General features: G+C 49.0%; 1 protein-coding gene across 1 annotated transcript; it reads right to left on the reverse strand.

Annotated features, from left to right (window-relative positions):
- Positions 1 to 15377: 15377 nt before the first annotated feature.
- On the reverse strand, positions 15378 to 19011 carry NFKBIA (NFKB inhibitor alpha). Its single transcript, XM_015865021.2, has 6 exons — positions 18593 to 19011; positions 18239 to 18347; positions 17569 to 17779; positions 16988 to 17076; positions 16614 to 16874; positions 15378 to 16128 (listed from the first exon to the last, which is right to left on the reverse strand). Exons 1-6 carry the CDS (start codon positions 18904 to 18906, stop codon positions 16081 to 16083), a joined length of 1032 nt encoding a protein of 343 aa, XP_015720507.1. The 5' UTR covers positions 18907 to 19011; the 3' UTR covers positions 15378 to 16080.
- Between the last annotated feature and the right edge of the window lie 4011 nt (positions 19012 to 23022).

Raw genomic sequence — 23022 nt, forward strand, 5'->3', positions numbered from 1 at the left:
CTTTGGTAGGGTAAGGAATGAGGGATCTTCATTTTTAACTCTCAGTCATTTTGTCAAGAGAAATGACAGTGCCTCCAGGCACAGGCAGCTTGTACATTCACAAGCTTTCTTACAGCTTTTTGACCCTAATGTTCCTGCTTTTAAGCAGATAAGGAGTAAAGGGAATCAGGCTAATGTACTGTGCAAATGGAGAAGAGCAGGTGCTGCAGAATGAGTACTAATGGAGATTCTAACTTTGATCGATATTTTTCACAAAGAGGAATCTTTAAAAAATCCCTTCAAATCCCAAAAGCGCAGTTTCATAAGTTTCAGGGTCTGAAACAAGTTTCAGGACTATGAACAAGTCAGTGGTCCTCTCACCACTGCTAGTGGGACAGGGTCTGGGTAAGCATGGGCTGTATGGAAGAGGTGATGCTGACAAAGGGCATGTGCTCCTCAGCTGGAGGGCAGGGATTGTTTATGGGCTGCTGGATGAGTCACGTGAGCTACCATGGCTGGTGACCTACTAGAAATCCCCTGAAGGAGAAGCTGAGTGAGCTGAAACTGTGCGTACTGAGGCCAGAGCACGGACTTCCTTGCTGTATCTTATGTAACTGTTGCTACATAAGGTGAGTGAAAAGCACAAACAAACAAAAAAGCATAGTAGGAAAAAAGAAAAAAAAAAAAAAGAAAAAAAAAAAAGGAGAGGGAAAAGTGTTCCTGATAAGATGCTCTGTTACTATGGAGGTCTCTTGCTTTGTTCAGCTGCAAGGCAAAGCTGGCTGAAAAAATAGAAGGAATGTGCCTTTCTTCAAGTAAGCATTATGGCATGTCTGTCCTGACCAAAAATCTGCAGCAAAACATTACTGGAAGGCAGAAGTAGAACTGCAATGGGGAATGCATTTTTGAGAAAGGAGGATGCTCTGTTGCCCTGCATTATAAGTGAGCAGCCAGTACAGAGAGCCATAGTAGTACTGGTGCTTTTTGCCTGTGTATCACAGCTAGGTGGCTTGGCTGCACTTCCACACCGCAGCCTTCTGGTTCATCAGCTGGGTGGAGCTGGCAGTGCTGCTTTGTTATCTTTGTCTGCTGGAAACATCAGTTGTTTCTTTTGCTGCTAAAATAAAGGCAGAACGTGCAAACTGCCACTGAACCTTCCATCAGCATGGGGCCCTATGAATCTGTTAGTTCAGTGGAAACAGGGCCATTGCAGTGTTTCCACTATGAATCACTATGAAAGTAGGTGAGGAGAATCCTAGGGAGATGGCACAAGGCGCTTTTTTCAAGTTACTGTTAATACTGAAATACAATGAGCTGATTAGTGTGACAGTGAAGGAGGTCAGCCTGGTAACATGGAGAGAAGCACTGCTTGATCACTATTTGTGTGAGCCAGCATTGTAAATCTCTCTGAAGTTCTCTGGCCTCAGTAGCTTTTGCAAACACAAAGCAGCCCCAGCCAGGGTTGTGGAGGATGCTGGCTCCTGTGTTAGGGAGATGAGATGCACTTTAGCAGGAGCCATCAGGTGTGTGCTTTATTTGTTTTCATAGAATCACTGGGTTGATTCCCCAGAAAACCACAGTTAAGGCCAAACTGGCACAGCTCTACCAGCAACAGCCTTCCAAGGGAGCCACTGCAGCTGCCTCTGCTTCAGCAGTAGCCAGGCACAATAAAAGGAAAGGGGAGGAAAAAGGGTAAGGAGGAGAAGCCAGCCCCTACTTCTCCAGGGCCCACCAGAGTCCTTCCTTCTCCCCAGTGTATCCCATTAGAGAGGTGTCCTGGAGAGTGTGGAAAATTTTCTTCTTTCCAAAGCTGAGAAGAGAGTTTGTCTCAGCAAGTTACCACAGGAAACCCTCTGGTTTCTCAGCAAAAACACTAGAAGGAGAGCATTTGCAAAACACGCCCATCTGCACTGAAATCCAGCACATCCAGTTAGAAATTATATCAGCTTGATCCAGGGGTAATTTTGTACTGAGGATAGTAATTGCAGGCAACAACTCCATCTGTATACATCCTCCTGGATCTGTTTCAGCTTCCTATCATCTCCCCACACTCCTCAAGGCTTCTGGGAGTTCCTCCAGGCCTTGTCCTAGCCCTGCCCTCATTAAGAAGCATTCCCAGGTTCTCACAGTGTAAGTAATATGAGAGTGCTGCCAGCCAAAAAGGGGTTTATCTGCTGCAAGACCATTCTACGCTGACATCTGCTTTTTGCATTCCCTGTTCTCTTCTGCAGTGTGCACACTGCAGCCCTTCATCTGCTATGGGAATTGTTTCTTCAAGGTAGGTCCGTCCTGTAGCTATCTGCCTTGTAGGGTGATGGGGGAAAGAAGGGCATTGGCCCTTTGTAGTGCATCAGTGATGAGGAGAAGAAGGGTCACCTCAAATGCACGTAACTCTGGCCTTGCTAATTAGGCTGGAAGTGGCAAACCCTTCTTGATGAGTGGCAGCATGTCATGGGAGCTGAGTCACCCAGGCAACTTGATGCCAGCAGGTGATGTGGGGAATGCCAGCCCTAAGACCAGCACATGTGGTGGCACGTGCTGCTCACCTCACACACATTCATCAGATTTAACTGAACAAGGTACTGGGGAAATGGATGGTGTCTGTCATACCACAATTAGCAAAGAAAGTGTTGATTCAGGAGCTCTGCATACCACAGAGCTGATACCTTCACTTTCAGCCCTGGTATTGTTCATACAGGCTGGGTGTAGGCAGAAATCCCACCAAAGCAAGCCTACAAATGAAGATTTCATGTGTGGAAGCAACCTGGAATTTCCCACTGTGTGAGCCAGTGGTCTGGCTCATGGTGTTTGCCATTCTTTGGCTTCACCTCAACCTTCTGCCAGTCAGGATGGGCCTGGACCATGATGTCCTGGAGCTCAGTAGTCCCCTTGCCTGGTGCCAGCCCAGCTTTGCCTAAGCCGTGTGAGCTGGTTCCATCTGAGTTGAGCAAAGGAAAGTTCACGCGCTCCTCTCTGCCAGTCCCAGGCCTGAAGAGCGTGTGGGCCGCCAGACTGGAGCCATCAGCACTGCCACCAGGTAGAGCTGGGTCTTTAACAGGTCCTGTTCTCCCCAGCATGCACGAAGAACAGCAGGCAGCCCTGTGGCAGCCAGCCACTCCTTAGCCCAGTGAAGGAACCAGTGCTTGTGATGTGCTGCAGGGAGCTGTGTGCACACTGCAGGCTTTCCAGGTTTGAATGTAGGCTTGTACAGCCTGCCAGCATCCTGACTGAGGATCTGAAGTCTCTTCTGGCAACTATGCCTCAGAGCTGACTTCTGCTGTGCTACTGAGGAGCAAGCAGCCTTTCCTGAAGCCGGGGCTGAATAAGATCCTGTGTTTCTGCAGCACTGCAGAACACAGCTCTATCTGGGATCTTGTAATGGCTGCCAGTAGTTCTGCTACTGGGTGGCTCAGATGGTCTCCCTAGTGGGCAGAAGCATCTCCCTACACAGGTCTATTCTGTTGCTTGGCAGGGAAGCCTGGGTGACAGTGAGGTTACACTCTGCCATTTCAAGCACTGGACACGGCTGAAGACGATACCAGGTTGGAAAGATGTCTGAGATGGTGACTGCGGTATCTTTAAGTGCCAGACTCAGCCTGTTGTTCAGAGAGCTTCACGTAACCCTGACACAGTCTGAAACACTCTGGGCAGCAAACAAATTGCAGAGCAGTGCTCAACGTGACCAGCTCTCCCAGTGGCTCAGCATGCTCCCAGAGCCCATCATCCCCATCAAAAATTATGGGCTTGCTCAACTCAGAGGATGAGGCCCCTCTATAAGTATTAGCCAACATGAGCTCAGATTGCCCTAAGCACAGCTTTGATTCCCAGGTTTCACAAAGGCTCTGCAGGAGCGTGCAGCTGAGGCAGGGCCTGCCAGGGAGATGTACTCTGGCTGATGGAGGAGGAGGAGCGGCCTTGGAAGCTGCCATCTCACGTAACTTCTGGCATTGCCTTTTTGTACTGCTGTCTCTGGTGGCTGGTGGAGGCTGCCAGCTCCTGCAGCAAAGCTGCTAGGAATGGACTAGGAATGGAGCTTCTGTTTATTCCCTCTAGGCTGATAAATCTCATCAAGCAAAACAAAAAAGTGAGTTCCTAAGCCTAGTCTGCACGGAGCTCGTATGACAGGACGCTGCTTTATGGCTACTAGCTAGCAGCTGTGGTGGGGGGCTGAGTGGCTTTGGGGCAGAACAAGAAAACTGTCAGCACTATCTCTGCAGACAGGGCTGCAGCCTGAGTCTGTGACCTTGGCATTACAGCGCAGGAGTGTGTTAGTACAGGCGTGCTGCTGAGAGCTGCAATTAGGCTGATGGCCATGGTTTAGGGAGGTGGCTTTATCCAGTGATAGAAGGGTTTGGGGGTGGGGAGATTCCCAGCTCTACCTGTCATTTGAGCGTGGACAGCTAGCAACTCATGTCAACAAAGAAGCGAGATGTACCAAAGTTAATAACAAGCTATGCAATGTGCAGACCTGGCTGTTAGATTAATGGCAGCTTGCTGTCCAGAGCCATGCTCAAATCAGCCAGGAAGGCCAGCAGCTTGTTGGCGTGTGCATGCGGAGTCATAGAAGGGAACAGCAGGGGCAGGTGTCTATGTCCTGGTCCCTGAAGGAGAGCACCATGCACAGAGTGGGCACTTTGGGCCTGGACAAGCTCTTTGCACGCTTGAAAATCGTGCTGGCACTGAAGCTGAGAGCTTTGGCTGAGCTGACGCTGGGCAACGCTACAGCTGTGGCCCAGCAACAGCCAAGTGTTTTGAAATCCTGGGATCTGTTGTGCAACAGCAGCTGCAGCTCTCTGGCCACCCTGAGCAGATCACCGCCCACTGTGCAGGAAGCCTGACACATACAACCTGTCAAGCTCAGTGCATGCACAGCACCATATCACAGATACATGTATTTCAGGCCAGGAAATCCCAGCAGAAGCACGGCAACTGCTGCCCGTCCAGAAGCTCGCTAGGATTCCTCCCTAGGGCAGACATGCAATGAGCTGTTTACTTTCAGCAAGCAGTTGCCCAGCTGGCTTGCAGAGAGTTGCACAGCTTTTCCTTGCCACAGGCTCACTGCCTGGCCCTGACCCTTTAGGGCAGCTTGCAAAGGCACCACAGCGTGCCCAGCTGCTGGGCGTAGATGTGACGCCTGCAGCTTCCTGTTGCTTTGGCAGGAAGCCACTGCAGATACCATGGCCTCAGTGCCCCAGAAGATCTTTACATTTAGTAGGGCAGGAGCAGGCTGAAGTAGTAGAGGGAGCTGGAGCTGAGCTCCCAGCTCTTTACCAGAGTCCTTGCTCAAAGCACATAAATTCTGGATGTTCCTTTGCAGCAGAGGATCCGCTCCTGTGGGACTGCACAAGGGAGATCCTGCTTCACCTTCTGCTTCCCAACATGTTGGCCGATGGCTTTGGCATTCCTCTTTGCTTGCTCAGGCTGCCCCTTGCTCTGTACCTTGGGTGCCAAAAGTGCCCTGTCGATTTCAGCAAACAGACAGGCTTTTAAAAGAGAAGGGGTGCAATGCCTATCATGACCATGCTTGCACTTTTCAAACAAGCTGGTTTGTTTTCTCCTCATACCACATCCTGCTGCCCTTCTACATCTGTATGTGCAGAAAGTCTCCAGACAGGGTGAGGCTGGCTTACATAAAAGGAACTGGCATTTTTGGAAAGTATCCTTTGGTTCACTCCACAGCCAGTCCTGGATAATAGCTCTGTGTTCGCTAAGATGTGGCCAGCAAATCTCCAAGGAATGGCTTTAAATAGAGCTGGGCTATTTCAGTCCATACAACTGCATGCAGGGAAGGATCGGGATGCAGGGACACATGTGGGAATGAAGCAGGAAGCATCGTCACTGTCTTATGCGTTTCATACTCACAGCAGCAATTGTATTCGCTATTTCCCTTAAATGAAAGAAAAGGCAAAGATGATTCACATCCCATTCCCCACTTGGCCGTGAAGCACTGTTAGTGTGACTAAGGTCCTCTCTGCATCATTTCTTTCTCCATCTAATGCTGAGAAGGGTGGTAGCAGGGCAGGCTGTGATTAAGTGGAATTTCTCAATGTTGAAAGGCGTTTGAGAATGGTCCCAGTGATTAATAAAATGACTTGAGGGGACATAGGAAAATCTGATCCTATACATTTCTTTCTGAATAGCTTGAACGTTTCAAAAGTCACATGTGTTAGAGCTTGAGAACTGTATTTGCATATAGCGCCTCTGCAAGATGGGCTGAGCAAAGGTGAAACCTGCTGGAAGAGCTGGGCCCAGCCAGAAATCCTGCTGAATTTCCACCTCACTCTGCTCAGGAGCCCACAGTCTTTCACCTCACCTTATTACACATCACTGATGGAAATCTGCTCTTTTGCTGGAGCCTAATGCACATGAGAGTGGCCCTGTGCAGAGGGAGGGCCTGAACCTGAGCTTTCACAGCAGACAGCTGGAAGCTTCAGATTTTTTACTTTGCCACTGCTGGTTTTACCAGTTTGTATTCCTTGTGGCCCCGCAAAGGAGGGGGCTGGCAGTACACATTCATATTTACAAGCAGCCTGAGTCCCAGGGAGCTCACAGCCTGAGTCCTGGAGGCTGCATGCTCATTGCAGGCTCTACCTTTGTTTCCCAGGGCAGGCTTGTGTTGGGGTCCTGGTGACCTGGGGTGCATGCAGACCTGGGCTAGCATTGACAGGGCCAACAGCTTCACTCTCTCAGCCCCTGCTGCCCACTGTCCCTGTAAAGTTCTTTGATGGATCAGGGATGCTTTATTTTCTCCTTGCATGATATGCCACCCAGGAGTTGAGATAAGCCATCAAATAGCTGCACCTCCGTCTTCCCCACTGCAGACCTATAGTATTAGTTTTGCTACAAGTATATATGAGAAGCTAATAGCACCCTTGGTCCGGCTCATTGGTATTACTGCAATCCTTAATTGCTGGCTGCTTGCTAGCAAAAACATCTCTTTCCCTCTCCCTCATTCCTTTGGTATTAATCATTCTGTGCTGTGCTGGCTGCTGGCACAGAGGCTCTCTCCTGGGACACCTGCAGCCTAGCTGGCAAATGGGGAACACACAGCTTGCAGGGGCTGGGAGGAGCAGAGGCCCATCCTGGGGCTGCTCAGAGCCATGCCAGCAGCATGTCTGGCATTACACTGGAGATCTTGGTGCTGTGCAGACACAGGATCCAACATACTGCCAGTTAGCAAAAGGGAGATGTGCGGGATCAAGTTTATTAGGTGTGACTACAGCTATGCAAGAAATAATTTAGCTATCAGCACTAAAAGAGAGTGACACTACCGTAGCTGCAACACTGTGTCCTGGGAGAATCACACCAACTGCTGTTGCAGTTCATGTTGCGTGCACACAGCTCAGATCATTTCCTCTTTCTTCTTCACTTCTTGTAATGCCGAAGGCAGCAGTGCGTGTCAAGCTCTCACTTTTAAGAGCAGATCTCAGAACTTATTTCAGTCATGTCTTAAAAGGAGTCAGAAAACTCCATACTCAATTAGACTTTTCAGCAACATTTTTATCCAGAAGAGCAGTTGGTCTTTGCAACAAGGCCCTTGTGAATCACATGTCACAGCCACGTTTCTCCTTTATCTGCATGCCTGGGTACTGCAAGGGATGAGCAGGTTCAAAATGCTTTCTGTGCTGAGGCCCTGATGTGTTGCAGATATTTGCATTTACCATCACTGCCTCTTTTTCTCACCACCACTTCACTGAACAAGGTAAAGTCAGATCCCTCTCACTGGGAGCCAGCTTGCACTTTCCTGCCTGGAGAACTCCTGGAGGCTCAGTGGGAGAGGTGCTGAACTCCTGCTTACTTTAGTGGAACCAGTGGGCAAATGGTGCCTCTCCCACCCTGAATTAGGGCATACCTCCATTTTAGATCACCTTTGAAAGCTCCTCTTATGGTAAGACCCAGCAGTGCTCCATCATTCTTGACATCTGTGCTGGGGCGGTTTGCTGTCCCTCCAGGAAGGATGGTGTCATTCACAGCCTTCACAGCAGCAGCTTCCCCAAGGCAGCCTGCACTGGTGGACCCCTGCTCAGGCAGGCAGCTCACCATCACCCGCAGGAATGCTGCTCCCAAAGGGCTCCCTTGCTAATTTTAGCTGTGCTCAAAGACTCAATTGCTTTGGGGACTGGAGATGAAGATGTTATTTCATACGACATTAAGCAAAATCATTAATAAGGCTATACAGATTTGTCTCTCCCCTGTCATTACAAGAACTATGCAGTTTCTTTTGACAGCAGCTGTACAGTCAACGAAGCTATGGAGATAACGTTTTTCCTAAAGCAATGCTAAGAAGTCCTTTGTGGTGATGTTTCATGACAAACTTGCTCACAATGCGAGGGACTTACCCACAGGAAGAGGAGGACACAATGAGCTTCTTTCATGAAACTGGTGCTAAATGAAAGCATCTGCATGGGAAACACCTAACAGCCCTGGGTCATGTGCACTGGCTTCACGCCTTTGATTGAATCAGTGTGGAGACATGGTCTATGTCATGGGTAACATACACCAGGACACCAACCACGAGGTGCCTGAATCAGCATCCATTAACCTGTGAGAAGCTGTATGCTTGCAGCCCCGAAACTTTCTCCACAACAGAATCCTCTGGATCTATTTTGAAAGTATCCCCTCCTGTGAGCTATCTTCTAATGTTGCACATCTGGAGCAGACAAAAGATAGAGTTGGTGGATATAGGAAATAGGATCCACATGTGTGAGGTGAGGGAATGCCTCTAATTGCAATGGGCAGCTGAGCAGACCTAACTGAAGGCTTCCAGCTGCAAGGCTGATTGAAAACCTGGCCCTAAACAAACCCAAGGAGTTTAATAGCTACTGTGGAGACTGCAATTGGATGCAGATTTTGGGGCTGGCTTTTCACAAACGATACAACAAGCCCCAGGTCACATGTATGCCCAGTTCTTATGAGTCAGGAGAAGAATAGGAGAGGAAATTGTGTTATCACCATTGCAAAAGATTGGGAGAAAAATTATTACAGGTGAGTGACAAAAACATTTGATGTTTCCAAAGACAAAGTAAAAAAGAAATGAAGGCTTGTTTTCTGAGCCTCCTGAGTATTCTGTTTAAGTTTGGAAGTTCTCAATATTATTCTCAATATTATTTTAATCATACTTTTTTTCTTGGAACAGAAAAAAAGTTTCTAACTAAAGCAAAACAAAATATTTCCTTTGAAAATGGGAGAAAAAATAGCTATTTTGTATGATTCCACTTTTTGTTAAATAAAGCAGAGAGCCTGGTGAAATTGGCATTGCTGCTGTGCTGTACTGATGTGCTCTTCTCCAGTTTGAGGCAGTGTGTGGATACAGCTTTTTCCTCTTATCTTCTACCCCTCAGTACAGGTGTTTTTAGGAATGGACTTTCCAGAGTACCCAGTCTCAAGAGACTATCCTGAACACTACTTGGAAAGAAGGAAGCACTGAAGACAGTCCACTGCAAAATTACCTGAGTGGCTTCCTCATCCCACTTTGTCAAGAGTTCTCCGAAAAAGGAAATGAACGCTTAATGGTTCCTGACCTCACAAGTCCTTTAGAAACAGAAATGGCTCACAAAGGGAAGTAGATACCCGTGCGTTTTGGAGGTCAGCCTCCTTTACCAGGGCAGAGGAAAGAACAAACTGGCTTGGTGTGTTGTCACCGGGGCAGAAGGCGATGCTGGCAGAAGCACTGGCTGTGTGTGGCTGTCTGTCTCTCTTACCCTGGGAGCCAATCCAAAGATCATACAGTGGGGAAAAGCTTAATGCATTTTCATGTGAAAAATAATCACTTTAGGAAGTGGGCCAGGGTCCCACAGGGTATCCCAGCATCTCAGTGCCAGGCATTTCAGCTTGCTGTTGGTGTAGTGCAAGCCTGCAAGGATGGGAGAATGGGTAAGTCTTGGGCAGACAAGCATTGTGCAACATTTTGCTTCAGCTCAGGAAATTTCCTGAGGCTGTTGGACAGGAGATGCAGGTCAAGTGTGTTTGGAGGTGAGTGGGTGGTGTGAATCCCCCCTTTCTGAAGAGTTTTCCTTAGACCAAGCTTGGCACAGCCCAGGGTAAGTAGGCTTCATGCAGCTGAGGAGAAGTTTTGTTTGCTTTCTTGTTTGCTGGTGCAAGGCTTCTCAGAGAGGCTTCTACAAGAAGTCAGGTTCATGTTTTAACTCAAATCCAGAAGCATCAGCTCTGACGCAGGTTGGAGTGGAAAGTTCTCCTCTTAGAAAAACTGAAATAAGAGGGTGGTTTCGCTCTGTGTACTGCTTGGGCCAGGCAGCTGTTATTACTGACTTTCAGTCCTCAGTTCAACACGCACTTAGAGCTCTAGCTCAGAAATTGCGTGTCCTCTTCCCATGCAGAGTGGAAAAAGGCAGCTCAGGTCCTCCTGCACTGCATGAATGGTGAGCAGCGCAGCCCCTTGCTGGCAGCTGATTAGTGTGGGCTGCCTCTTGTGCAACATCTGGGCAGTCCCAGGTGCAGACAAACAGGGTTGTGAAGCACAGTGCTCACAGAACTCTTCCCTCCTTCCTTGTGAAACTCCCTCCTCCAAGCTACTGAAATCCTGGGATAATAATTAACTGAGTTAAAACTTGCTCTGTAATCGCAGCCACTTTGTGGGTGCACTTTGCTGGGTGCGTTGAAGTTAGAAATGTTTGCATTTTTAAGGCTCTTTCTGTGTGATGATCTTGCAGTACTTTGCATACATTCACTCATTTGTTTTCATGTTGTGTGTTGTGTTTTATTTTCAGTTGGAGGGATGACGAGGTTCTTTTCAAGGTGTCCCTTGAAAGACACACAGGAAAATTAATCTTTAATTACCTTAAACTGGGAATATAAAAAGGATTTAAATTGAAGGTGTGGGAGCCTATTCCTTCCAAGCAAGAGCACTGACCCCCAGGATAAGCTCAATAAATGGGCAGAGCATCAGGGGGGCAGGAGGTGGGACCAGCATGGAGACCAGACTGCCTGGAGAGATGGTGAGACCTCCATAGCCATGGGCAGTGGTGGACAGGTGCAAGGTTGTGTGAGTATTGCTGGGAAAGGTGACAGCACCCATTGCAGCTGCTTGTGATGGCTCTAAAGCAGTGTCATTGCAGCAAGGATTGAGCAGAGAAAAACCTATATTTTTTCTGATCCAGACTTGAAAGTCCTGTTTGGAGAACTGGACAAGCAGATGGCCTTTGGGGAAAGCTGAGAGCTGGAGTGAGGGGGAGGGAGGGAGATCAGACCTCCAGGGAAGGTGTGGGTCTGTTTCACGCCCTCTGGACTCCTGCTTCTTACACTACAGCCTTATAAATGTAACAGCATTTAAGCCTTTTTGCTCAGATGTAAAGGTTTTGGAGAGCTGTGGCTGGCTCTTGGAGATGAGGAGAGACTGTGTGGCCTCTGCTTCTGTCCCAGATAACTAAATTAAAGCTGCGGGGTAAAGCCAGCAGCTGTTTTTTAAACAGATTAAGGGTCTTTGTGTCTTCCCTGCCTTTCAGTGCACTGAGCCTTGCTGGGGCAGGCAGGCAGCAGGGACAGTGTATTGGTAAACATTGTGCCCTGGCTCTGTCTGGCCCAGTAGTACTTCTGTACTATGTCTGGTATGTTAAATACCAAAGAGTCAACAGGGAGCCACTTCCTAAAGGAAGAATGGGCTGCAAGAGGAGAAGAGCAAGAGTTAAACCCCACACTGTGGGCATTAAATCCTGCAGAGTAGAGTCAAATATGCGGTGTAGGAGTTAGTTAAATCTTGAAGTGCAGGACCCTCATGCTGTGAGCTGCCCAACATGTGGGTTGCCTGTCCTACCTCTCCTTGTTGAGGGTAGAGAGGCTGAGGTGAGACACCTGCACCTTCACAGTTTCTACAGTGAATTAAAGAGAAGAGTTCTTAATCTGCTGGGGGGGGGGGTATGAGAGGCTTGCAGGGAGCCAGGGTACTAAGAGGAAGAAGAGGGTGTGGGAGGAAATAGAGTTCAGACCTGCGTGTGCAATATAAGGAAGTATGGGAATATCTCTGAGAGGTTATCAAAGAGATCTACAGTTAAGAGCAAAGGACACAGGCTGGACACAAAAATGCTAGTTCATGCAGTACCATGCATGAAAGTGGATGAGTAAATGAGATCACAGGGAAGCTGGTGCAGGAGAACAGGAGCAACCCAAGGGAAGGGCTCAGTCAGGAATGCAAAAAAGAACAGAAAAAGGTGGATCGTGCTGCTGGGTGGAGCAGAAGAGGGGAGGACAAAGGTGCTGAGGAGGTGGTCTAATGGAGAGAACTGACACATACCTAACAGTAGGTGTGAAAATGTGAAGAAAAAATACCAAGGGAATTCCTAAGGAATCAGAGAAATGTATTGCTGTGTGCTTGTCCTGGCTCTGAAGAACAGCAGGAATGAGGGACCTTGTGGTGGGAAGTCCCCAGCAGCTCTAGGGAAGCAGTGTCCATGATGTGAAGGCAGCAGAGATTGCATTCTTAGGAGGAAATAGGGTTGTGATACCACGGGATAAACTGGAAGGACAATATGCTATGAGGATCAGTCTGTAGTCAGGGGCTTTTCAAGGGAAGTTATCTGATTGCTTCCTCATGCAACTCATAGGTGGACTGGGGGCAATCCTGTCACAAGATGCTGCTGATGTTGGAGATGTGCAGCAACTTCAGAAGTTAACAGGTTCTGTGGAATAAAAGCCCATGAAGAACCATCTCTCAGAAAGAGGCCACTTTGATCTCTGTCAATCTTCAAACCGCAGGTTGCTGAAGTTAGGAGACTCAGTATTGCTAGATAGTTGCAGTCTTTGTATGCTTTTCTGTAGCGCGTGTTCCTGGCCATTGCCACAGTCAGGAAACTGAAACTAAACTGAATGGGACCCTGATCTGTATTTGGAATGGATACTTTTGAACTCTTTAAAGGTTGCTGAGCCTCATAGTGCCCTATTCAAGACGTTCAAGGTGCAGGAAGGAAGTTTTGGGCCTATGTGAAGAAGCATTGGCAGGAGGGAACAGACAAGCAAGAGCAAGCTGAGTTGTTCTGCTAAAAGCAGCCATGCTGGCAGAATTAATGAATGCCCAAGGATCTTCCTTTCCTGGTCTCACTAATGAGATGTGTCTACAGGAGTGCCAGGAAGGAAGCAGAAAGTTACCAACAAAACCAGTCTCAAAAGATCTTTCCAAATGCATAGGTACGGAAAAGAGACAGTGCAGATAAGCAGTGGCCAAGGGCAAGTGTCAAAATTTGCTTTCTTGAGAGGTAGGGAGTAACTTATAATGGATGATCTTTGCTTCTGTTATAGCATAAGCGAGTTCCATCATCAAGTGCAAAAACAAAACACTGCACTAGCAATGTACCCTGTGGAGTGGTTGCAAATACAAAACATGCCCAAAGCTAGTTTGTGAACAAAAACTATTCTCACATTACTCTGTCCTATTTGCTTTAACTGCATTTCCTGCATTTTCACTACTTGGTTACTTTTGCATGACTGATGAAGGCAAACAGCATAACATGTACCTTGGCAGTGATTTGGTTAGATGCAGAACTTACTTCCTTGTACAGCTGTACAGCATTTGCTTCATTTATTAAGTCATTATAGAACTCTTATGACGTTATAACAGCACCTGCCTAAGGTATTGTTTGTCTGGATGTTGCACTGGGTGCCAGGGAACATACAACTGCCTCTGAACGTACTCAACCAGCCCGATACTCCTGATAACTACACTTTCCTCCCACACTCCAGCCTTTGAGTAAAAAATATTTGTATTCAGATGGTATCTCCTTAAATATTTGTATACCAGGTCTGGCCATGTACCTCAGCACTTCCAGCACACTGGTATCTGTATGTGGTGAATGCTACCAAAGGACCCTTACATAATTTCAAGTCCATGTTTTGTCAATGGGAAACTGGGACATAGCTCAATGTTGGAACCTCTTCTACTTTCAGCTGTTGCAGTGTGGTGCTTAACTAGGAAAGGCTGAAAGTCATCTGGGATTCTTTGCTGGTAAAAACCCTGCAGTAGGTGGATAAACCCCCACCACTTCATCTGAATATCAGATTTAATGGGTGCTACAACTGCAGGAGTGCAGGGTGAGGCCCAAAGCCCCAGAAAAAAGACTATTGCCCAGACCCAATCCTGAAAAATGTTGCAGGCCTGAACTTCAGGAATGGCCCTTTCTACAAGAAGGAAGTTCCAGTGCATACACCTGGGCAATTCTAATGATATGAGAGTGGAGGGGAAATACAAATGACTCAGGATGACAATTTCTGTACAGTCACTTCCACAACAACCTTTGGCTCCCATGCAAATTAAGAAGCACCTAGGCAGATGCAGCGCTCTTCCTCGTACCAAACAGCCCTTTCCACAGGTTGTATCAGAAATCCCTTACGAGAGAGGAAATGGGTCCCCATGTGCAACCTGGAGCCATTGTCACCCACACTGGATTTTGAGCCTTGACTGTCAGCTGCACAAAAGTCCTCCAGTGAGTGCTCCTGGCAGAGCTCTGTCCTGCGTCAGCAGCTCTGACACACCCCATCCTGATCCCAAGGTTGTGGTACAGGTGAAATGCAGCCCAAAAGCTGGTCATGGTCATGCTTCACTCAGCTGAGCAATCACTGTTATGTTTCTCACATGCTGTTCTAGTATCTGCATCTAAAGTTAGGCCTTCTCTGCACCACACTGCCAAAAGGCGATCAGATGCAGATGGGAGTTTGAGCAGAAATATTCTATCTGCATGAATTCCTGGGAAAAACATAGAGGAATAACTGAAATGTGTGAAGGGCACTTACTTCATAGCTGCAGGCTGGGCAGGGAGAAATGCAGCTCCCACAGAAGGGAGAAGGGGAGGCCCCTGCTTGCAGCCTGGGGGAAGGCAGCAGTGCTCCTTCCCAGGCATGCACTCCTTCCTGTGGAAATCCCCTTTGGAAAGTCTGAAGATGTCCAAGTTCAAACCAGAGTCAGGCCGTGATAAACGAGAGGGTAGGCAAGCACAGGACTGCTCTGAAAATGTCCCTGAGCAAGTCAGTACAAGAGTAGCCAGGTTTAAAGCTACACTCCGCATCCTCACTGCACCCATGGACACCAGGAGCCAGAAAAAGGAAAAACAAAACAGATGCCCCTAAAGCAAGCAGCTCTCATTGAAAATAGACTCAGTCTCTCCATAGCATGCACGACCTGACGCTTGTGAGGCAGAGGGGAATCCCAGCCCCCTGCCCGCCTGCAACAACTGGCACAGGAAGCTACACCTACGTGCGCTGCTAAAATTAGCTGCAGCCGAAGCACTGGAAGCTGAAAGCTGTTTACATGTCCTACGCCTCCTGCCAGTGAACTACCCCAAACGCCCCAACCTCTGACCCTCTATGTCTGCTACATATCAATTATCTCTGAAAAAGCTAACCTCATGGATCCCATGCAGCTCATGTTGAGATGGATAATGAACCGTTTCACAAGCTGGGTACAGAAATCTGCTTTTTTAATAAATACATATCTCACAGGTACCAAAATAATTATAAACAAAAATGTACAGTATTTACATTCTATACAGTTGCTAAAAAGTGTAGCAATTATGACACACATGGTGTGAAACACACAGTTTCCAATGCCCACAGTTAACATCATTGCTACCTTCTTCCCAGCAGCCAGGTCATCTCTCCATGGTCAGACTCCTCCACCTGCTGCACCTCAACCCTGAGCAGCCAGGGTCAGGGAGCAGGGCACAGCAGTGCCTCAACCTAATGCCAACCTCACAGTCTTCAAGCAAACGGGATGTCTGTGCAAGTCTGTCTTGCCACCGAGGGGATGAGCACTCCTCACAGCACTTAGTGTTACAAGGCAGCTCACAAACGCATTTCTGACAACAGTACATTGGATATGCAGTCCGTTATCCTCATGTGGCAGAGAATATTAGGTAATGTGGCTCGTTCTCAGGTGGTGTGCATGTTCACTGATCTCTTAACGATGTTACACATCCCATTCCCGTTACTTAAGCACAGGTCAGAACATGGAACCTGTTAGCATGATGTGCTCCTGGCTGGGCAGTGTAGTATCTCAGCACTTTTTTCTCCTTCGAGTATAGACTTTCCTTTTAAATGAAGAAAGTCAGGCTCTTTTTCCTTTACATATGTACATAGTCACTTTTCACAGAAACCTCTGCTTCAAAATGTCAGCTGTCTTCCTCCAATACAGCAGTCATCATACATAAGCTGGAAGAAAAACAAAGTGCTGTTAATGCCAAACTCCTACTAGGATTATCCCATCTACTCTGGGACAACAGCCAAATTCTGCATGCCCTAACTCCAGTACGTCTGCAACTTCTACACTGAAATGGTTACATTTGCTATTTAACCATCACAAAAACAAATGCTGGGAAGACCAAACCCACCCATTAACTATTTTATCTCATTAAGTTCTGTAGGCATCAGCTCAGAGAAATAATACAGTGTGAAGCTACCCTCTGTTACCCACTGTATTATTTATATTTCACTCCTAAGCTCATTCTGTTTATAACCTTGCCCTAACTGCCACCCTGCCCTAACTGCCACCCCTCTGATGGCTGGCAGTACAACCTTACTTCATGGGCTGTAACCCCCAAAAGTTACATAGGGAAGAGGTCATTCACTGCAGTACCAGCCAAACAACAAAGAGCAGGATGTGACTCTTCTCTTGAAAAGAAGCAAACAGGACTTACTTCATCTTCTGTGAACTCTGGCTCTGATTCACTGCTCTCCTCGTCCTCACTTTCGGGCAGTATCTGCAGGTCAGCTGTGGTCAGCAGCTTCAGCTGCTCCTGTATGCTGGAGTTGTCTCGTCCCCATGTAAGCTGGTATGGGGAGTAGCCTTGGTAGGTCACTTTGTTCACATCTGCCCCGTGTTTCACCAGAAGTGACACCAGGTCTGAGTTCTGCAGGTCTACGGCCAAGTGTAGTGCTGTTCTCCCATTGCATGGCTCCTGTTTGGATACAACATGAGGTATTGCATTAGGGGAGTGAGGCTTAGCACTGTCACACCTGTTGATTCTTCCGACTAGACAGCTCACTTAAATTCATAGCATAAATTACATACCTGAGCATTTACATCTGCTCCTAAGGACAGCAGGTACTCAACAACAGCCAGGTATCCTTGAATAGATGCCAAATGGAGACATGTATGTCCTGGAAGATAAAAACAAAGGCAAAATTTGAGTAAGTCTTACCTAATGCCCCATAACTTGTTTAAAGTCAAGATGATAAGACAGAAGAGTATCTAAGTTAGTAAATCAACCGGGGCAAAACCATGTTTTTCAAAACAGCTTTCCAGCTTCCTGATAACAGGGATAACTGGGTTGGATTTTGGATTGGGTTGGATTTCTTAGGGGATCTATTCTAGGTTTTAACTGTGCCTTACTGTAACAACTTTACCCTCTAAAAAAAAAAAAAAAAAACAACCCACAAAAACATAACTGCTATGAGTACTGCAGAAGCACTCACTAAAAATACTAAATTTAAGGCCCATGAGAGCCAATGACCATGAGCGAGGAGGCCCGCAAGGCTGAACCCACAACATCTTAAGGAAGTCAGATGCTTCTTTGCTTTGGGCCCTCCTCAGCACTCCAATGGGAAGAAGATACTTCTCTTGAGATCTCTGCTAGGGCAGAGCACACGTACCATTGTAATTGGTGGCCTGCAGGACGGCGAGGAGGTGGTGGGGCTGGCAGTGCTGTGTGAGGACGCTGACACAGCGGAGCGAGCCCTGCTGGCAGGCAATGTGGAGCGGGGTGTTCCCACGGAAGTCCCTGACATCCAGGTCACAGCCAGCCTTCAGCAGGTGCTCGGCGATCTCAGGCTGGTCAGTGATCACCGCCAGGTGGAGAGGAGTCTGCAGGCAGGAGGGAACACACGGCTTTGAGTTATGTGACAAGTTTAGCAAAGGTTCAAATACACAAACCCTGCAGTGGCTATTGAGGACTTCTGCCCAAATGCAAGTACTGCAAGTCAGTTCTTAGCGCTTCCTGGCACAGCACACTGCTGCTCTGTAGTCTGGTAGCTATGGTATGGTATGGTAGACTTGGGGCTCTCCAGATATCACATATTCTATCCATATGGAAGGGCATCATTAACATCCCAATGGAGAGGAATGCGATCCATTGCATCGCGTATGAAAAACGCGAGAGGCTGCAGCAGGACAAAGCGCTGCACCCCCACCGCATGGAGTGAGCCAGGTGCTTTCCCCAACGTGGGCTCCGACTTCACATCCATTCAATTACACAGAAACTTCTCCTCGGGAATTCCCCGCGGGCCTTTTGCGGGGGCGGCCCGGCCCGGGGGCGCAGCGTACCTGGCTGAGGTTGTTCTGGAAGTTCAGGAAGGCGCCGTCGCCACCGGCCTGTCGGATCACCTCCAAGCTCAGGGACTTCTCTTCGTGAATGATCGCCAAGTGGAGGAAACTGCACCGAGGAAAAAAGGAAGCGCCCCACGTGAGACCCAAATCCCCCCAGCGGGACGCGGCTGACGCGGCCCCCGGCTCACGGCCGCAGTCATGTGCGGGTTTCGAAAGCCGGGGCTTTCCGCACCGCGGAGCCGCCTCTTCCTGGCTCCGCTCCAGGGACTTTCCGCGCTCCGCTCCGCTCCCCGCCCGGCGCCTCCCCGCCGCCGTCGCGCCCCGGCCCGGCCTCCCGCGGCCCCGACTTACGTGTCGCCGTCCTCGGTGAGCTGCTGGGCCCAGGCGTGCGGCCGGGCGGGCGGCTCGCGGGGCTGCAGGCGGATGTCCTCCAGCTCCCGCACCAGCTGCCTGTACTCCTCCTCCTTCATGGAATCCAGCCCGCTGTCGTGGCGGTCGTCGGGAGGCATCGGCCCGCCCTGCCGCTCCTTGCGGGGCGGCTCGCAGCCCTCCACGGCGGGCGGCTCTGCGGGGCGGTGGGCGCTGAGCATGGCGGCGGGGCTGGAGGGGCGGCGCGGCGCCGCGGCTGCTGCTGCTGGTGGCGGCGTTCCGACACGGACGGGCATCCGCGAGTGAGCGGCGGCGGCGGCGGCGGCGGCGGCGCCTATACAGCCCGGCGAGGGGATTTCTGCGGGGGAGGAGCCGCCGCCGCGGGAATTTCCAGCCACTCGGGCGAGCCCGGTCCTGCTCGGCGCCAGGGGCGGGCCGGGGAGGAACGGGGCCGGCCCAAAGCAGCGCGGCCCGGCCCAGCCCGGCGGAATTCCCTGCCGTGCCTGCGGGGGGGAGGGGGAAGTACTCGCCGTCCCGCTGAGTAACGCGGTGCCTGCGGTACTTCCCTGCGGCGCCCGGCCCGCTGCCCTGCACCGCGGCCCGCCCGGGGCTTCCCCGCCCGGATCGGGGAGAGGGCCTCCCCGAGGAGGCATTAACCAGCGCTCGTCTGACCTGCGTCGGACCGGGGGCATATTTCGGCCGGCTGGTGGCGAAGTGACGCGGTAAAGCCAGTCACTGTCCAGACGGGTGGATGCAGAGGCTCCCGTCGGTACGCTGAGTCCACCCTGCTACACGTGTTCTGTCCTCGTGCCCGTGCTGTCCCAGCAGCACCCACACCTGTCCTATGGGGCTGCCTGTCCTGCACCAGTCCTGGGGGAGGGAAGCAACACACTTCCCTGCAGGGCTGCAGAGAGGAGCTTGTCTGCGCTGACCCCATGTCCCAAAGCCTTGAGGGTGTCACAATGATAATATATATATATATATATGTTTAGAGAGATTCATACAGTCTTGTGCTTGACTTGTGTTAAACTGTCATACTGGCTGCAGGCCTGCAGGTATGGCATCAGCCTTCGTAACAACTCACCTCTCTGCTGTGGAAGATTTTAATCTGTCTCAGTGGCATGGGATGGAATAGGCAGGAAAGTCCTGTTCCACTCTTTGCACACAGTTCTTGCCACGGACTCTACAGAACCCTTCAGAACGTTTGTGCAGATTAAAAAAACAAAACAAAAACCAATCAAACAAAAAACCCCCTTTTCCCCCTTAAAAAGTGTTATATCCTGTCAGCATCCTTATTCCATGTCCATTTTAATTTTTTCCTCTCTGCTTTGTACTGGTGCCCTCCCATCTGCTTGCAATGAAAGCTGGCTGAATGCAGCCTCTCATAAGGATTAAAGTCAGTGTGGGTTTAGTGATGCCGAACTTTTCCCTGGTGAATTTCTCTGCTGCTACTCAGATGTGGGGGATTCCCATTAAGAATTTTTCTTCTCTTGCAGCAATTGCTGGCCTGGCTGACTAACTGCCCGAGATGTGCTCCAGCCACTTTCCCGTGGGATGATGTCTCTCTGCAAGAGGCCCTGGGAGAAAACCCAGAGATGAAAGAGGGAGGAAGATCAGAGAGGGCACGTGGGTTCCCAAAAACAGCTGGTCCTGGTTTCCAGCCCAGCCATACCATTCCTGGCCTTTTTCTCATTATTCATCTCAAGGTCTGGGACAGCCACCGGTGATTTTGGGCAGGTTTAGGAAAGCCAGGCAACTTTTTCTTTTATAGGTTATGGGGTTTTGAAAGTTTTGCAAGCTTCTTGAAAGGGTTTCCCCTTTTTGATGTAAATTGGCAGGGGGAACTTAATTATCAAATGAATCTCCTCCTGCCTGCCTCATGGCAGGGAAGGGAGCTGGGTGCAGACCTGAGCTGAGCAGCCTCCACCAGGGTTCTGCTGGAGCCATGCAGAAATTACACTGCAGAACTTCCCATCCGCACTGCAGCAGCTGGAAACTGAGCTCAGCAAAACAAGTTCTCTGCCTCTGCAAATGACTTCCATCTGCTGTCACAGGCAACCTTAAGCTATTTTTAGAAAGCATTTGCCAGGCTTCATTTTGGAGGCACACGTGCCGAGGTGTACTTGCTTTACGTACGTCTGGGAGCCGTGGTGCTTCAGATGGTTGTAGATGGTGGAAAGGAGATGGAAAAACAATTTCTGGCTGAAAGGTCAGCCCACTTCCTGCTGGCTGCAGTGCCCCAGCCGTGCCCCTGGCAGCAGGGGCTGAGCTTCAGGGCCAGTGGGTGTGCGTCCACGCTGCATGTTCACTGATGCCTGTTTTGTTTTGCTCTAAGAAAGTGATGTCCCAGAGTTAATAGTAGCTCTGACAGTCTCACCACAGGGCCCCAGGCATGGCTGGTGCCCAGGCTGTGAGGCAGCCAAAAGCTCAGCTCAAGGACCAGCCCTGCCCTTGCCCCAGTCCATGTGTGAAGCAGCAGGCAGCCAGTGGATGGCAGGGTGAGCAGGATCTATTAAAACAAATAAAGCTGCTATCTCCTCTGTAACTCCTCTCAGCTAACAATGTTGTTTATGGTATTTGCCCAGGAGGAGGGCATAAGCTTGTTGGAGACAGCGTGACACAAAGGTTTTGAAGCTGTGGGGAGGTCATTGGTGTTGTTTTTATGCTGCTGGGGCACTGTCCTTTTGCTGAAAATTAACTCATTCTATCACTCATTCTGTACAATTTCCCACATAGTCCACAAGCACAAATAAATATGATAGAAAGAAACAAGATCAGCTTTTCAATTTGTAGTTTTGTCCTTTTGGTTGCCTGATGCTCAGATTCTCTGCACAGTTCCTCACGTGAATGCTGCATTCCCCTGGGGCCAGAGCAGCTGTTCTGACCCAGGACAGGTTAGAGTCAATTGCCATGGTCTGTGCCAACCTGAAAGCCTCTATCTTCTTGCATATGCTGGCTCAGTAGTTCTCCTCTGAATGTACTCATTTTGCTCATCTCACAGGAGTGCTTTTCACATTCATCTTCTTGGGACCCAGGGTATTTGCATTTTGTATTTGTGACCATGTTAGGAGTCTTTGCTGCCAGTTTTGTGGTGCTCAGTGAAGGGCTGTGCAGATGCTCTGCAAATGGGTCCTTCTCCTTGTTACACAGACATCACAGTACTGAGGGATACCTGAACAGCACTGTGCCAATGCAAAAGGCTGGGACCATGTGGGTTTGCACCTGGTACCCGAGGACTGGATTTTGCACAAGTCCCCTCTGCACTCAACACCCCATCTGCTGTGCTGCCAAGCTGTGGGGAATATGTTTGGTTTTATTCCAGCCTCTAGCTGGCAAGGCTCAGAAGCAGTATTGCGTGCCTGACTGCTGGAAAAGGGGCAGTAGGATTTTAATCCATTTTTGAAGTACACGAAAGATTCTCATGCTGCTTCCTCAAGGAAACACATTAAACTGCAATTTCCTGATTGCCACACTAATCATGAGAACTGTCTAGTGCCGTCTCTGTGATGCTGTTGATTTACCAGAGTTGGTCCCTCAACTTTGTACTTTTGAGATTGCCCCTGCAGATATCTATTAACTGTTTCCACCCACTTCATCTCAGGGACCGTGAATTTCCAGGAGTAAACATAACAGGAAAGGGAGTTCACAGCGTTCAGGAGGATCTTGGCCCAGGCTTTTGTTTTTAACAAAAGCAAAGCAAAGCAAAGCAGTAAACCCACTGCCTGCATGTGTCGGTCCACGTGAGATGTGCCCTTTTGGAATAGGATTCCCCTTTATTTATCCAAAGGATTAAAGACGTTGTTGTGTAATGGAAGCTAAGAAACACTAACTAGAAAACACTTATTCTGATGGTGTTTTGCAGTTAAAATCAGCTTACCTTGTCCTCCCATCTACAGCTGCTATAGGGGGTAAGGACCAGTCAGCATTCAGTTCCGAACCCTTTATCCAGTGCTCAGTGAGGGCAACATGTTTCCCTCCTGCTTTCCAATGATAATTTGACTGTTGCTAATTTGAAACAATTTTTAAAAGCCCACGTAGGCACAAGAGAGTTAAGCACAGGTTATTTTTGTCAGCTCACAGTGTTACTGTGAGTGGGCTGTTCACCTCCCCCTCATACATTTTTGACTGGGGACTGTCAAAGAACAGCCCCAAAACTGTGAGCTGTGGATACAGAGGAAATATTTCTCTGTCTTATTCAGGCTGACATGATAGCCAAACAAACCACGTGGGAGGTGCTTTTTCAGCATGAATAGCCAAGGTCCAAATTAAGTCATTTAAAGTCTTAAGGCTGTTCCACAGTTAAAGAAATGGAGCTCGCCAGGGTGTCCAGCCAGAGATTCATGGGGTTGTTTTTCATAACAGTCAGAAATCTACATTTCTGACCACACTCAGTTCTTGTTTTATTTTTAGTC

This window comes from Coturnix japonica, chromosome 5, assembly GCF_001577835.2.
Source record: "Coturnix japonica isolate 7356 chromosome 5, Coturnix japonica 2.1, whole genome shotgun sequence".
Classification (NCBI taxonomy): Eukaryota; Metazoa; Chordata; class Aves; order Galliformes; family Phasianidae; genus Coturnix; species Coturnix japonica.

Excerpts from the sequence above, each read along its gene's own strand:
- NFKBIA (XM_015865021.2), bottom strand. The coding sequence starts at position 18,906 with ATGCCCGTCCGTGTCGGAACGCCGCCACCAGCAGCAGCAGCCGCGGCG. Across the intron at positions 18,348-18,592 it reads CTCACCGAGGACGGCGACAC|TTTCCTCCACTTGGCGATCA; the intron begins GTAAGTCGGGGC and ends TCCTCGGTGCAG. Across the intron at positions 16,129-16,613 it reads CAGAGTTCACAGAAGATGAA|CTTATGTATGATGACTGCTG; the intron begins GTAAGTCCTGTT and ends TTTTTCTTCCAG.